This window comes from Chionomys nivalis, chromosome 18 (genome assembly GCF_950005125.1).
Source record: "Chionomys nivalis chromosome 18, mChiNiv1.1, whole genome shotgun sequence".
Lineage (NCBI taxonomy): Eukaryota > Metazoa > Chordata > Mammalia > Rodentia > Cricetidae > Chionomys > Chionomys nivalis.
The window spans coordinates 44920010-44937775 of NC_080103.1; the positions used below are offsets into that span (position 1 = coordinate 44920010).

General features: G+C 37.4%; 1 protein-coding gene across 1 annotated transcript in view; it reads right to left on the reverse strand.

The window, feature by feature from the left end:
* Window positions 1-17766, reverse strand: part of Bank1 (B cell scaffold protein with ankyrin repeats 1) — a 211451-nt gene that overhangs the window by 36795 nt on the left and 156890 nt on the right. The window contains exons 9-10 of the mRNA XM_057793002.1: window positions 5179-5257; window positions 1700-2008 (exon numbers count right to left, since the gene is read on the reverse strand). Coding sequence (XP_057648985.1) covers window positions 1700-2008; window positions 5179-5257 — 388 coding nt within the window. The remainder of the gene's footprint in view (window positions 1-1699; window positions 2009-5178; window positions 5258-17766) is intronic.

Here is a 17766-nt window from a genome sequence, read left to right on the forward strand (position 1 = left end):
GGTTCCAACAGGCATGCCATAGCACAAATACATTTGTTTAGGCCAACCATTCATACACATAAAGTAAAAGGTCAATAGATATAAAAAATAAAATTAAAACCTGAAAATTTATAAAAAATATCTTAACAATGCCATTTTCTTTTCTACTCACTTTTCATTGCAATGGGTGAAGAGATGAATTAAAAAAATATGAAAGTAAAAGGAGATCAATTCACAAGAGGATGGGGACCAGTGAGAAGGAGACAAGAATGTATGGGGAATGAATATGATGAAAATAATTATATATAATGTGTATATTATTATGAAACCCTTTACTTTGCATTGTTTATATACAAAATATAAAAATATTAAAGAAAACAAATGTGATTTTTTTAAGTTAAAGCAATGTGGCTTTTTGGAAGGAGGTCTTTGCCTCTTACATGTGGTACTTTTCAGGAGATATGTTAGCCAAGATTATAATTTTGGCTATAGGTATCTGGTAAACTTATGAAATAGTGGCATTAGGTTTCTTAGTTGAAATATTGTATATGAAGACTTATAAGATTATGATGACCCAAGATAGTATTTTCATTTTTATTATTTAAATTTTTCAAATATGAAAAAATGCAGTAGAATTTTGTGGCCAGTCTACTGCTAGCCTGTTTTCTTCTGCCACAGATTTTTATGTGCTAACTCCACCTCCCAGAAAAGGTGAGCAAAGAATGCAGGTTGGAAAAGCCAGAGAAATATCTCCCAGGTTTGCTTTTCTAATGTAGTGTAGAACCTGAGCACAGCTTATACTAATAAACACGAGCCTTCCCAGAGACAGGCTCTTGGAGGGCAGTAATGCTAAATTTTATGGTTTCAAAATTCACTTATATTTTTATTTCATGTGTATGAGAATTTGTATGTTTGCATGTGTACTAAGTGTATGTAGTGCCCAAAGAGGCCAGAAGAGGGGGACAGAACCCTTGAAATAGAGTTACAGACAGTTGTGAGCCATCATGTAGGTTCTGGGAATTGAACCTGGGTCCTCTTCAAGGACAGCCAGTGCTCTTTAACTGCCGAACCATCTCTCCACGCTTTCAAGCAGTGCTCATACATTTCATAACATATTTTAGTGCTCAGATCCTAGAAGGTTATTTATAGAATATAATAAAAACAGTGGTATTTTAGTCTTATGAAATTTTCTTTGTGAAAACAGTATATAACTTGAGAGGTTAATGAAATGGATGATGGTGTTGAATGACCTTGGAGTTGAGAGTTTTTAGGCTATGGAGATCTCAAAGGATAAATCCTAGGAGATCTAGCGGCCAGGAAACCCAGCCACCAGGTAAGTGAAGCGCCTATGCTCATATCTAAAATACCCCTAACAGCCTTCCTTCTGGCTAGAACACTGAACTCTTCCACAGAACGTACCACATTCCTTTTACGTGCATCACGACAGCTTCTTTCCGAACTATTATGCTTATTTTAGTATCATTAGTTACCATATTCACATTCCCGAAGCGTTGCAAGGGCATTTTATTTTGGGGGGAGAAGGGATTGAGAGAAGGGGTAAGATTATCTCTACTTTTCTTCCCTTAGCTTCAGCTGGATCCGGGCGTCACCTCCGTGGTTTTGGAATCGGATCGTGTCTCCACAGAGTCCACGTTGTACCATCTGTTGTGCAGAAGCCTTGGAACAAATTGCTTCTTTGCATCGCTGCCTACGAACTTACCTTGTGAGGTAAAATGAGGTCTTTCCAGTTGCGAGGCAGCAGTCCCCTGTCGGGGTGGGGGCAGAGGCGGTCTGCAGTACGGAACAGGCTCTTGGGAGTTGCTGTCGGAGTCAATTCCAGGGATGAACACATACAAATCATCATACTGGTTCTCAGAGCTTACACCATCGACCTCTGGCAGGCTGGGTCTTGCCTCGGTGCTTGGTTCTTCCTCCTTTGTGTCCCCCGCCCTTTCAGGTTCCTCAGATCCGTCCACGCTCTGTCTGTGTGTCTTGCCGAGTTCGTGATGAAATGCTGGGGACGGAGTAGCTATTTAAGATGAAGATTGAGAAACTTCGCTTAGACCCATTGTCTCACAGAAAATTGTAACACAGTTGACACACTTTTGTGACCCGCTGTATAGTAAAAAGATGCCCAGTGCATAGCTCCGCTTCACAATTCACCTCAATGCCCCAGCTCATCTTGTATCTCAAGCACACGACACAGTCACGGAGACAGTGATGTTTAACTGTAGAGAAACTGTTGAAACGGAATCTGTACCACTACTTCGCATCTCCATGTAAATACACATATAACAGTAATATAATAATAAATATTATAATACTACTTAGTGCTGGTAATAGTCATTTTAAATAATCTGTATAAGTAACAACCATACATTATTATGGGTACTTCATTAATTTCTGAAAATGTTTCTTGGTGAAACGTCTTTTTTTTTTCTGGAGAAAGCATATCTAATGATAAAGTATATTCTGTTCTGAAATTTTTGAAAATTGAGTCAGTATCAACATAATTAAGTCAACGTCCCTTTAGTCTAAGAATAATACTCTAACCGCCCAGGAATATCACCACAACATCAAGCTACAATAACTTCACATCCATAAAACAATTTATACAATGTTTTCTTTTTAAAAGTGAAAATGAAGGACATAATCTTTCTGATCTTTCACAGAGACGTTGGAATGGGTCTTATCATTTCCAATGAAAAGGAATTGTTTTTAAAATTGGTCAAACTAAAATATAGCTTTAAATATTCTATGAAACAGTGTGGGGGAAGAAGGCATTTGTTCTTTGTTGTTGGGAAAAATGAAGTTGCGCCGCAGCAGACTTCCAACAGTGTGAGAGGAATTAGGTCTGTGGAAAAGAACGCGTGCAGTGGTGCCCTGGACAGTCTTTTCTTTCACACGAGGAAGAAGAAGGCTCAGTTTTTACTTCTGGAACTGAACTTAGATTCTAGAAATACTAGTCTGGGAAGAGCAAGCATACTTCTGTGATGTGTGTGTAGTGTATGTGTATTGTTTATGTGTGGTGTTTGTGTTGAGTGTGTGTGTGTGTGTTGTGGGGTGTACGTGGGGTATGTGTATGGAGGAGTATATGTGTGTGCTATGTACCTGGTGTGTATGTAATGTATATGTGAGGCATGTTGTATATGTGTGGTATATGTGGTATTTGTGTGTGATGTATAAGTGTATGTGTGGTGGTGTATGTGTATGATGTGTTTTATGTGTATGACGTGTGTGTGATAGGTGTGTGTGTTATATACTGTATGTATGTGTGGCATATGTATGTAGGGGAGTGTAAGTGTGTGGTGTGTTATGTATGTGGTGTGTGCGTGGTGTATGTAGGTGTTTGGGGGAAGTATACGTGTATACTGTGTTGTTTGTGTGTGATTTTTCTTCAGAGGTCTCATTCAGTTTTTTATTCCTAACACCTAAACACTGACCCAAAGAGATCCCTGCAAATGCTCATGGAGTAGATGATGGAATGACTGGAAGGGAACTATTGCTCAGTCGTAAGGACCTGGAGATGCTTGACCATTTCATCTAAGAAAATCAGTCATCAGCCCAGAACTACAGCCAAGTACAGAAAATTGCACACCAGCACTTTAGTTCTAGAATCAGCGTTTCTTGACACCAACAAGGAACAGACATTCCAGGGCCTTGGCAGATGTAGCCAGCCTGGCAAGTTAGGGTTAGTAGGCAGAGGGTTCAGCATACTCCGTCATTATTGTGATGCTGACTGGGGTGCCTCAACCTCCGCCAACCCCATGAAAACGGATGGCTGAGCCCAGCCATGGTTTCAAGGCTGAGAGAGCTCAGCTTCAGCTGTAGAGATGAGATTTTTCTTTACAAGAGACTGTCATAATGTTCTCTTGTTACTGGCATTTCTTCAGAGGGTGGAATATCATAATACATGTGTGGTCAGTATTAATAATGAACTTAATCATAACCTTTGATTATTAAGGTGATAAAATATATAGCCTATAGCCCCTTTAACCAACTCATTAATATGTAGTGTTTATGTGTGTTTTATGATAATGTTTGAAGGATTTCATCAAAGTATACTTTGGTAAGCATTGCATTGAATTTTGTCTGGTTTGTCCATTAGCCTGTCACTTGAAAAGCTTGTGGCCAGTAGTGTATAGCCGAGCATGTACTGCTTCTAGGCCACATGGACATGAACAAAACAATCTTAATCTCCCCAAACAAGTATTTTAAATGAACGGCCATGAATGAAGAACCAGATAAATAAAATATAATGCTGAACGATACTGTGCACAGTGGAGAAAAGTACAAGCAAAGAGAAATGAAAAAATTGTTAAAACAGGACTTAGGGTGTATGCATGAAGTAAGGGAGGGAACAAAGATGACGCGGGGAGGAAGCGCATGTGGAGGGAGCTGAAACTGTGCAATGTTGTGAAGGAGTGGCCTTCCTCCATCAGTGCAAACCCCAGGGCAGAAGCACGCTCATCCTTAACAAAGAGCAGTGTCAGCGGGTTGAAGGCTGGCAATATTTTGAAGGTGCAATCAGTACTATTACGGTGGGGTGGCTGTATAGTGGCAGAAAAAGAACACAAATCCAGGGTAACTTCAAGAATTTTGACCTTAAAAGGAGAAGGCATTTTCACTGGCTGGGGAGGAAGTCATCAGTGGAGACACAGAGGACAGCAGGAATCAGGATTTTCCGGATTGAAGCGTGAGATGCCCATCATAATCACTGATAAAGACGGTAAGCAAGCTGCTGCATGCTAATGAGACCTGGCCTGAACATGTATGATACTGAATTCATCTTCAGGTGTTAGACAGAATTATATATGCTGTGGCGTGGAGGATCTTAGAAACAGCCTTGCCTCAGCTTCCCACTTCACAGCTGAGAGAACTCATCTTCACCAAGAATGTGATTATGTTTTGAAAAATAAATTTGGGGGCATAGTTCTCAAATACTCAGAAAAGAACATCAAATGGACTCACATAATTTTTCAGGGTAAGAAAACTCATACACTCATATTTGATTATTAAACCCTGACCTTGTGAAAGGTGTTTAAATTAGCATATGTAGGTAAAACATCTTTACCGTAATATTATTTAAAAATCCACCGATTGATGAAATACCTTTCCACATTTTCTGTTCAGCTTTGTTTGTAGGTTTCATACACCATGTTATAAACATGTATGTATTCATGGAGTGGGAAGACTTACAGGGAGAATGTGTTGAAAATGAGGCAACATCCTCTTCATAGTCATTTTCTTGCTCATTATTTCTGTTAATGTTTTGGATCTGAAAGGAAAGAAGGTACTTTTTAATAATGTACATTAATCATACCTACAGGGAAAATACTTTTAAAGTTTCATTAAATACTTAATTCTTCTTTATTACCAACTTTGGTTATAACCTTCGACATGTGTTCAATGCATGGCATTCAAAACACAAGCGAGAAAGCCATTCATCATGAATAATGAGTTGATTTTAAAAAAAGAAATATAATATTGAAAAGATATTGATTATATCAGGTATATTGTAATATAATGAAAGTAATCATATTTTAAAGATGTTTATTCCATGTGTTTATAAGGAAGAAAAAAAGCTCATTTATTTCTATTTATTTGTCCTTTTGAAGTCGGTTCTAGCATTTGTTTACTTATTAACGTATTAGCAATGGTGGATCTTGAATGCAGGCCTCCCACATGCTATGCATTAACCACTGATTTATACCCCGGGTCATACTATGTAGAAGACAGACTTACTGAGTGAGAACAAATTATATTTATCTCTGGAAGCGCTAGTTCTGCTTAAACTCTCTGAGGAGACAGAGATCCTTATAATTGTGGAACATTCTGTTCCTCTTAGAGAAAGCCAAGTGACAGAAACTGTGTTTGTCAAAACACATAGAGAAAAGGATGGCCTGTGACTGTATTTAACAGGGACCACACGTTTTGAACGCAAGCTTCAAATGGCTTAAAGATATGTTTTGTTCTTAACAGAATTGATGGAAATAAAGAGGCCCCTTGTTCTAAGCTATGAGACTCCACATTGATATACTTCATGCAATATTGCAGCCATGGTATGCTAGGTGTTTGGTGAGTATACTAACCTCATCAGTTTTCTTTACCATCTATGGTGAACAATGAGAACCAATGAGAATCACATATTTTTTTAATGGATGTTCTTCATGAAAACATCAAAACCTCTTATTTTCCAGAGAATCTTAAGATGTTTTAAGAGTAAAAAGGTACCCCAGTACTTTATTGAGTCTGATACTTTATTTTAGTTCTTGGTCCTTTGTCTTAAATGTAATCCATGAAAGAAAACATTGATGTTTTGGATGACATTTGCAGGTATTTGTATTAAAACCATTGTTTAAGATAGATGTCTTCAGTTCCCAATTAGAATAATGTGTTCATTTTATAATGTAGGTCAAGAATATAATTTAGAAGCCTATAGTAATCTCAAATGCACATAAAGAAATGTTTTTAACCCTTTAAACATCAGAAATCATTTCCAAAGACCTTAGAGGAATTATTGAAAAAATACTATACATTATAGCTACTGAGCAAGTGTCTATATATAAGTACAAAGAAATTGAAATCTACTGGAGTAAGTTTTGTGTTATGATTTAAGTTATATAAACAACCCAAACCAAGAATATCCCAAAGAAACCCCCTTCCAAACTTCATCTATGGCCAAAATAATGTACAATTAGTATTTCATATAATTAATGTGCTAAAGAATAATTATCTGAACAGGAATCAAAGTATCTAGAAATATTTATATTGGAAAAGCAAATGTTTTCTCCTCTAGTCCTTACAATCGTATATAAAAAATATGCTGGATCTAATGATACATTAATAACTACTATGCAAAACCAATGCTGGCGTCAAAGACAAACAAGTCTCATGCTACTCTGACATGTGGACACTTTAACTCTCAACTATGTGCTCTAGTGGAGAGAACAAGGGCTGTAGATCATCTGAAAGAGAAACCACAGCTGTGTAATTTATCAGCTATGTAATATCAGGCAAAATGCTTAACTCTAAACAACAATTTTATACCCTGTAAAATGTAGGTAATAATCTGCCCCTCATTTTCTGAAGGTCAAATCAAAATAATATAAGTCAACACATGTCTACCATGAAGTGAGTACTTAATGAGTATAATAATATGGACTTTATAAATACTTTTAAGAAAGCAGGGCTTCTTTTTCTATGTCTGATTTTATCCATACATTTGTTAAACGTTTAGTTGGGTTTCTATATAGTAATATAGTGTTATTAAAAAAAGAAAGTTAGAAAATAAAGTCAAAATTACTCATTGTTGCTAGAAGATAAAGGAAAGCAAGATACATTGCTTTTTATTTTAATAAGTCATCATAACAGATAAAATAGAGAATTAAAGTTGGCTCCAACACAGTGATGGTGGCTAATTTCAATACCCCACTTCAACCAATAGATGGGTGATCCAGAGACTCTCCAGATCTTCTGGAGCTACACTTTAGCCATTGAAGATGGAGGATGGAAGGGCAGGTGAAAGGAAACACCTGAATACCCATCAGGAGGATGGAAGGGCAGGTGAAAGGAAACATCCAAATACCCAACAGGAAAATCAGAAGAGATGGTTTCAAATGTATCACAAAGTTAAATGCTTCACAAAACTTCAAAAGAAATGCTTTGAAGCCAGTTTTTCTGGCTTTCAAGGAGAGTTGCTGGAGACCCAGGTGAGGAGAAATATAATGATTGTGTGGATTCATTAGCACAAAGCATCTTAAGAAGTTCACTGTGAGCAAAGAGTGGAATGCATCATGTACAATGCTTCCTTTCAGAAACAATGGGACAGAGAGTCAGAGGGTCACTATACTCAGAATTTGGTTTTCATAATATAAGCTATTGATGAGAGAGAGAGAGAGAGAGAGAGAGAGAGAGAGAGAGAGAGAGAGAGAGAGAGAGAGAGGGAGGGGGGGCATTATAGAGGCAAGGACTACAGAGACAATGCAAACAGGATATTAAGAACTATGTTGTCAAAGGCCAGAGGGAGAGTGTTAAATATGACCCTGAAAATTTCTAACCCTCAATAACTGATGGCCAGTCCTCAGGCTAAAGCCTTCTTTTTAAAATCCTTCAGCGATGCGGACACAGATTAACACCAGATTTTTCAATACAATCTAGAACCAAGCTGGAGAACATGTTTAGCTTAAATATCCTTTGTATTGGATGTAGGAACACTTGAAAATATATTTGGAGTGGATACATGAGCATTAAGTAGAGAATCTTCCAATCTCTGAAAACAGACTAGTTTTACAGAGGACAAATAAGCTTCTGACTTGATCAGTAAGATGTAACTGACAAATTTTCCTAACAGAACTGAACTGCAAGTACAGAGTCAAAATTGTGCTTTAAAGATTTCAGAAGAGCAGTTAGATACAGGCTACTGAACATTGTTTATAAAATATACTTGTCCAACTAATGCCTCATTCCTTTCCAAAATATAAGATGATAAACTGGCCATGAAATTAAACAGATAAATTTCGTACTACAGACTTCTGAACAGTGAAGAAAAACCTTGAGCTGTGTCGACATTTTTGAGATGAAGCTAGATGGGCAGGAAGGAGTGGGCAGAAGGGCTTTAGTGAAAAAGTACAAGAAAGAGAAACAAGGAAAATGTAATCACACAGTCAGAAATCCAAACTAGAAAGAGAACCATTCTTTATTAACCATTTCTGATTTCAGAATGATGCTCAGGACTGAGTTGAAACATCTTACAGAAAGAGGAGTCTCTGGCTCAGGGACTTTACCCAAACTCCTCAACAGCTGCAGCCAGAAGGTCCTCAGCACACCATTCATGAGGGACATGTTTAAGCATGGTTGTTAACAACAGCATGGACCAATCAGGCAGTGGACATTTCTTGTGGATCTTCTCTGCGTATGATGCTATAATATACATGGCACGTTTCTAAGAAGACAGGGTGAGATGACATAACACTCCCCTAAGATGCTGAATATTTAGCTTGGGAAAAAAATCAATGGAAAATATACCAAGAAATTATTATTTTGTATTTTGCTTAATTCAAGATTTCCATATGAAATGCCTAGTGAAATCATAGCTAGGATTGGGTTGTGAAGGATGAGAAAGGCTTGTGAGACTCATCCTGAATCTAGTGGTAGCAGTTCATGGATGTTTACTACCTAGTGGATGAAGGGACTGGCGGGAATTGGTGGAAGAATGAAGGTGGGTGTTCTAGCGAAGAAGAGTGCAAAATCAAGGCAGGGTGGTCCACAAGGAAATGAGGCAAAAAGGAAAGTCACAGAATCCTTGCGGCAGGTGACGTTTTTTCAGAAGATGTAAATTGTGATAGGAAGCCCGGAGGCAGCACTTGTTTACTAAAGGTTAGCTGCTGCGTGGTGGTGGTGTAGGCAGGTGCTGCTCATAGGCAGAATATCTTTCTAATCTGCTCCCTTTTGAACACGCACAGATTCCATGGGCCATGAGTTCTGAGACAAGGGAAGCCATCAGATAGACGTGGGTTCAGATCTTCCTCGCATCAGCTCAGCTAATTCCTTTCTGGTTTGGCCTCTCTAGATACCAAGAGAGCTTCAGTGTATCTCACCCTATGTTACTGGAAAATACAGCTGACATCAAGGACTCAGAATAAAGCTTAGTAAATAGAAAACGCGCTGCAACTGCTATATATATATTATTTTAGAGTGTGTTTCACTAGAATTAAATTTTATGTCACCATGTTTTTCACATAGCCATGTTTACATCAACATTTATATTCAGTTACAAAGTTGAACAAAGGCCAGTTGTATTCAAACTAGAATATAAAGAAAGAATAAAGCCAAAGGGCCCCAAATTACCAAAGATTATAAACAGACACCTTTTCCTAGCTAACAATCTTTTTAAGTTATACCCGATTGTAGAGGAAGACCAGCCAGTCACCTTGCTTGAAGGGCGGGGTCCCCTAAGGTTATTTTTTACTAATAAATATTGCGGGTGTGCTCCCTGCCTTCCCTTCTGCTTTCTTGTTCTCCGCAGGAACCTCGGTTCTGTAAGTCCTTTCCTTATTAAAGCCAAATATTTTATTATAATTTCTGTCTGCGTTCATTTACGCCGTAACACCCGATTTAGGGAGAGGGGATCATAGCACAAATATTATCGTAGGTTCATGCTGGACCTCTCTATCCTCATAGGCATTAAGCAGGGCAAGTGGGCAGGGTGTGTTGGTTATGCACTCATATCTGGTGAGATTCCATCCTGCACAGCTTCCTTTGTAAAGTTATGAAGGAGCTGGAGGCCAGGAGGGTGGAGGCTGAAGGAATCTCAAAGTATCCTACAAGGTAGTAAACTTTGATTTTACAATGCTTATGTTACAGATAATTTTTAGGTTAGTTTTAAATTAACTTCTCTTCTTCCAGCACAAAATGAGGGAAGGTGCAGCCCATGCCACCAATAAGGCATTAAATAACAGGAATGTAAAGAGAAGGGACAAGATGTTGGCATAGATGGGGCACAGAGTCTGTATGAGAACAGTGAGGAGGTTATGAAAAGACCTTGACTAAGCATGTGCATCTATAGTTGCCACACCTTGAATATAAGCTTTTCTAATACTCAAGGCAAAAATAGGAGCGTGTACCAGACAGTAGCACAAAGTTCACTACTGAGTACTCCAAAGTCTAGACATCGGTTTTAGTTTTAAATTTAATAATTTAAAATAATCTAGTTAATAAAGGTCAGCAGAGGACACACAAAGCACCACCATGACAAGGGTATAAATCATTAACTCGTTTTGAATACTGTAATCAAATTAAGATCAAAAATTATATAATGCAAAGGAACACCAAGTAGAAGGCAGGTTGTAGACAGACTTATATGCCTTCAAGCTGGCAGATTGAAGTTAGTGAAAGCAAAGGGCCAGGTTTATATTTGTGTTGACAATTTTCAAAAATTCATTGTCTGCTGTTTATGAGTCTTTAATAATTTGAGTCAGGGTCAAAGAAGCAAGCGGTCAAAACAGCAGAGCAATAAAAGCTACATCGCCATCCTTACAGTGGAAGGACACTCCATTTATCTAAAATAAGAGGTACGAGCGGTTTCTGAATTCAAGCCAGACGCAAACATAAAATGCCAGTTAGACACTTAGCAATTTCCTACAAAAATTATACTCTTCAGTTGTTAGATAATAAGTGTTATTTGACGAGTGAAACAAAGGACTGTTTAATTTTATACTATTACTATGAACAAATAAGTGTTATTTGACAAATTAGACAGAACAATCCTTAAAGCGTATGTTGCTGCAAATCTATTCTCAGTATTCATGTGCCTGAGATAATCCCAGTTTCCAAATAAGGAGAGTTGATTCCTATTGATTACAATATTTGAAACATGGGAGACTAGGAGCAAGGAAAAGTAAAACATTTATTATTGAGGATGTGTTGCGAAGCTAAAGAACATTCCTGATTTCTGTGCTCATGCTATATTTGGTAGTAGTGAAGTGTTTCACTAGAAAGAAAAAGAAAAAAATTCTTTGAGAGATATCATATATATCTCTGATGATTAATATTTTCATTAAACCCACTGTAACCACTCCATCATAGCTGTCAGGCTCCATTCACATCAGTTGCCCCAAAACGTTGCTACCCTATTGCATTCTGATGAGCGCATTGGCGACATGTATGCTCAGATGAGCGCATTGGTGACATGTATGTTCAGATTTCTCTTCAAGGAACATTACTTCCGCACAAGAAACATACTTGATGCACCCAAAGAAGCCTCAGATTGTAGCAAAATACACTGATAAGTTGATAATAGCACAAACCTCTTAAACATGCATTTTCTGTATTTGAATGAATTTAAGATAAAGCAGAAACCTTTCCTGGTAGAAGAAAAAGCATTGTCATTAAATTTATTTCCACAATACTTGCATATGAAATCAAATTGGAAGAGAATTAGTGAGAACAATGAGCTCACTTTGGCAGAAAAACAGCATTTTCTTTAGTCCTGATATCTGACAGTTTTTATTTTAACTTGTAATACTGTAAAACATTTGACTTTGCGGAGTCCATTGCCAAGACACCAAGATGGTCGCTGTGTAGATTTCACAACTGTTGCACAATAAGGCCTACAGCACCTCCCTCTGTCACGAAGCATTTTGCTTGTTGGGGGGGGGGGGGACAGCTTGACATTTTAAAGCCATGAGTGAGTGATTCACTACACAGGTTTCAGCTACTGGTGAAAGAAAAGAATTCCTAATCTTCATAGTCACAGCCTAAAGAAATTACAGCTAGTTCTAAGGGAGCTGGAACACAGCCAGCAGGCATGTGAATCTGAAAGCAGAGCTCTTCATAGTGTAGGGTAATACAGACTTAAATCAGCTTGTCTGCTGTGCCTCGCTCACCTTCAACTTCACCTCTGAGGATCTTTGGAAGGACTCTTTTAGTTTTAAATGGAGAACACTACTTACTGTCCAAAGACTGGATGAAGTATTTAATGGGTTGGGTAGGGTAGGGTAAGGTAGGGTGGGGTAGAGTAGAGGGTATTTAAGTCTGATTATGTATGCACCCAGTCTTTAAAATTACATCCATGGGGAAACAGGGGGAAGGTTCGTGTTATCCACTTTGTCTTAGAGTATCTCTGACACTGATCAAAATCTCTAGAAACCAACAATGGCCTAGCACCAAGGGACTATTGACACACTGTCTTGGTTCATTGTCTAGCATGCACTTTAACATTTTTGTCTAGTTATCTGAGCAATTTTGTATCAATCTGGGCTGTGGCATTCTAACAGTAAGAACTGTTTTACCTTTACCTGGGATTTGCATTTATTAACAGCTGAGTGAATGGATAAAAGATTAAACAGTCTGTTCCGTGCCAAGGACAGTTTTATAAAAATTTACAACTCACGAGAAATTAAACTGACTTTAAAACAAAATGGAAACAGTCCAACATAAGCAAAGTTCTGTCAGTAAGGAAACACAATAATGTCAAAGAAGATAATATTTAGTTATCTTTATTGAAGCACTTATCCAAAATATCAGAAACTGGAAAAAGAAGAAATGGAGACAAAATAAAAATATATTAACTTATCTTAATAAAAGCAATACTTATAGTAAATATGTTAGCTGAAACAACCTAGGTATTAAGTTATTAACCTAAGTATTAATAGTTAACTTAAATATTTACTATGTACCACAAAATGCTATAAGCTTAACAGAATTAATTTTCAATGTTAACATATTTAATTTTCAATGTACCTTTGAGTTAGTTTGCTATTATGATTCTTATTAAGTGAATGAAAAATTAAGCACAATAGGTTAACTAACTTGTCCAAGGATATGCAGAGAGTATTCTTACTGAAGGTTTCAAACAGTAAGACAAATGAGTAAATAAACACAGGAAGTCATCTTAGTAACATGCCAAGTCATCTGATTCTATAAACCAAGCCAAAATGTTCATAGAAAGCATAACTTAGAGTTTTGCAAAAAGCAAACCTCAGGTTTGTGGCATCTAAGAATTCTAGTTATGATCATAAAACATTCAAAAGCAGAGACGGAGAGGACACTATGGACAGTAAATGACATAAGTAAAATAATCAAAGATCTAGCACAAAAAACTGTAGGTTCTCTTTGTGGAACAAGGAGCTGCCTGGCTTGACCAGAGGGTTAGGAAATGGGTATCCTCAGTGAAATCCCACTTATGTAAAATTCTTCCTGCTTGCCAATCATATCTGAGCATTAGGGTCGGGGCTAGGAGTCAGGTTATCTATCAAATCTGCCCAGAAAGAGCACATAAGATAAATAGCCTGGGTGATTGGCAGACTTCCAATGAAACAGTAGACCCATTATCGATTCATAGGGAAGATAAGGCCAAAATTGTGATAAGGAAATTTTAAATAAAAAATACAAAATCACAAAACCAGACAGCATGGATGTCAATAAAGGTAAGTAGTGGATGTCCCGGGGCTACAGCAGTGAGGATCATTCCAGCCTTCCTTGTCTAGGTTTCTCAGTATTTTTTTCTATGATAAAGAGCTAGGCATCTTTTCAGAGCCTATATGTATTAAACACATATATACATGTACACAGCATATATATGTACATTAGTCTTGGACACATACAGTAGAAGTATTTTATGCTTCTTGTATTCTTAGAAAATATGAAAATGAGGTGAATGGAGATACATTATGTAACCAGAGAATGCTGCTTTAGGCCCAGTCTTTCAATAAAAAATGTAAAGTAAGAATGTTACAAGCATCAATGTTTGGGTTTGTAGTAACACACTTTGACAACAGACTTTATCTCCTTGGTAGCACTGGAACTAACTTAAGCCTGGCTTGACCTTGTAACCTATCTCAAACAATGTAAACAATCCCTTATTGCTCTCCATGTCAGAAATGGGAAAGTAAGGACAGCCAGTGCCTTGAATGGGTGAAGTGAATGTTGCCCATTGGGATTCATAATGTGTATACAGACACTGTTAACTTCTCTGTAGTCCTGTCAAACCAAGATGTACATTTGGAGGGAAAAAAGTAAATAAATACAAGTAACAAAATATCTAAGACCTCTGAGTTCTGTTACCTGAGTCATAAATACTCAAAGGAATTAAAAAGAACTTGGCAGCCATAGCTATAACCCCATCCCTTGTAAGGTAAATATAAGTCTTTGACATCACCCTGTGCTGTACAATGAGTTGAAGACCCATCATTGGCTATTTAGTAAGGAACTTACTCAAAATATCAGACTCAAATTGATCTGGATTATATTTCTTGCTATTTATAAAACAACATGTTTTTAAAGTTATTCACATTAATCACAATCTTCCTATCAGTCCCATAAGCTGGTAGGAGAGTTCAAGGCATGAAAGGAGAGGATCTTGACTTTTACACCAACAGGGAATAAAACCCAGAATAAATCAGGGCTTTGAGGTTAAGAACTTAAATGGACTCAAGTCTGGTGTTCTATTTTAAAATCTGGTGCTTCTTTCCCCATCTAACCCATCTGTGCTGTGGACAGGCAACAAGATAATAAACACTGGGAAATGAAACTTGTTATCTAATGACAACATCACTGTCAACAGCTCAAAATTCTTCATTTTATAAATGAGGAAGAAAGGTTTAAAATTTATGTTGCTAGTTTGTAGTGAGAAGGGGGCCACTTATTTGTCCCAGCCACTCAGAACCAAAATAATCACACAGAAACCATATTAATTAAATCACTGCTTGGCCCATTAGCTCTAGCTTTTTAATGGCTAACTCTCACATATTAATTTAACCCATCTCCATTAATCTGTGTATCACCACGTGGCAGTGGCTTACCAGCAAAATTTCAACATGCCTGACCCTGGCAGCAGCTCCATGGCTTCTCTCTGACTCCACCTCCTTTCTCCCAGCATTCTGTTTAGTTTCCCCCACCTAGATCTGTTGCCCTATAGCTCTGCTATAGGCTCAAAGCAGTTCTTTATTCATTAACCAATAAAAGCAACACATAGAAAAACCTTCCACACCACTAAATGACTTTGAAATTCAAGCTTCCAATTTGTTTAATAAAATGATATTCTAAAAAATGTAAATAAGTATGAAAACATGAAATTAATTTAAGAAAATCTAGATTCATGTGCTCCATTTAGAATGAGGTATGACCACCAGCACTTTAAGGCATTAAAAGATGACCCTGCCTATTCCCAAAAATGTTAGAAAGTCCATATTCTCCTGATATAACAGAAATTCACTCTTAAAGACAATGTTATTGTGTTAATAGGAAACATTTTTATTAAGTTAGGTTCTGGCTATCGTGATAGACAGAAAATGGAAAAAGAAAAATTCTAAACATTTATATATACATTCATCTAAATGTTAGGAGATTATTAAAATTAAATTTAAACTGTGGTTTAAGACTATTATTTCTTGATACTCATCATAACAATTTTATATTGTTTCCTTCTTATTTTGTTAATCTTCAGTCAAAAAAGGAAATCAAAACACTTAGGTTTTTGATCCTGGCTTGTCCTGGGATATAGTAAGGATGCTGCTAGTTTATTTCACAGCTGCTTAGCCCCAAAATAATCACACAGAAGCTGTATTAATTAAATCACTGCTTTGCCCATTAGCTCTAGGTTCTTATTGGATAACTCTTACATATTAATTTAACCAATTTATATTAATCTGTGTATTTCCATGTGACTGTGGCTTATGGGCTAAAGTTCTGGTGTCTGTCTCCAGTGGGGCTATATAGAGTCACTCTGACTCTTCCGTCCTTTCTCCCAGCATTCAGTTTAGTTTTCCCTGCCTAGCTAAGTTTTGCTCTACTATAGGTCCAAAGCGGTTTCTTTATTCATTAATGGTAATCACAGCATACAGAGGGAAATCTCACATCATTGGGACACACTACCCACCATGGTTTGACTCTGGTACTGTCCTCACTTCCCCTAACTCAAAACCTACTTGAGGATCCTTTGCTAAATTAATTTCCTAATTTCGTTTTTTTTTTCTTTTTCATTTTGGTTGCTTGCTTTTTTCTCATTCTGTCTGGTCCAGAACAGCTTCATTTCAGGGTTGTCAAATACCCAGCATGCTCTGTGGCAGATTTCCAACATTCTTTGTCAGGGATTCTATCATGCTTTTCACCTGTATAACATTGCCAGACTATCATTAAGACGCTACTTTCTTTTGTTTTTACTTTTAACAAGAAATGCATATCAGTGAAAAGAAAGATGAGCTTTCATATGACATCAAATGAGAGATGGTGTCAAGTCTGTAATGTGTTTGGGCTTCACTGTACAGGGCCTGAACATTGTGCCTTGGCCTAGGTCACACCTGAGGCTGTTAACAGATTTGTGAGAGTCATACCCAGCCATTGACATGTATTAGTGACCCTGTGGCTGATTCTACAGGAATCAGGAACAAGTTATGTAAATGAGATTAATTTTGTGCTTTGATGGTTTCATACACATATATACTGTCCTTCGATGGCTCCTCCAACCCACTGTCTCTCATCTCCCTCTCAATTGTATCAGTGCCCACCCATCATTATCCTGACAAGTTCCTGCCCCAGGTTCATGACTTTTGGTTTTGTTATTTAATTTTTCTCAGAACTAATTTAATTTGGTAAACCAAGGACTTACATTTTAGCTCATTTTAAGAGAACAGATATATATTTATTTTTGATATATGTTGAGAATGACGACCATTGTGCAGTAAGCAGAAGGCTACTGCCATGCAGGTGAAGTAGGACACCATGGGCTGCTCTCGGAAGCTTAGACCTAAATGTGTGGTGACATCCCAGAGTCCATCATTGTCTACTTCCTGAGTTATAGTTTTGAATCTTTCTGTATAGAATACATGACTCTTGATGATCAAGTTCCAATCTCAACCTTGATTTCACCCAGAACTTTGTGTCACCATCAAACATTTAACTTTTTGTTCCTTGGTTTATCTATCTTTTAAATGGAAGATTAATAGTTCCTTTCTTAAAAGAATTATGTGATTCATAAATTCTTAAAGTGTAACATATGCCTAAAGAATTAAGATGCTACCTGCAAATTACAGAGTAGGAACTGTTGTCTATCACGGTAATTATAATAACAGTGATGATGGCATTGGACTCCTGCACTGCTGTTTAAACTGAATGTGTCGATTTTCCATGAGTGGAAAACTGGACACCAGATCCCCCAGTACTTCCCAGGGTCCTTACCTGTGTCCATGAACCACAGTCACCAGCACCAAGAGCGAGCAATGCAACTTTCAAACACAAGGTTCACATTTCTTTTCTATATTGGTTCACAAAATTTTTGGAATGATTCAA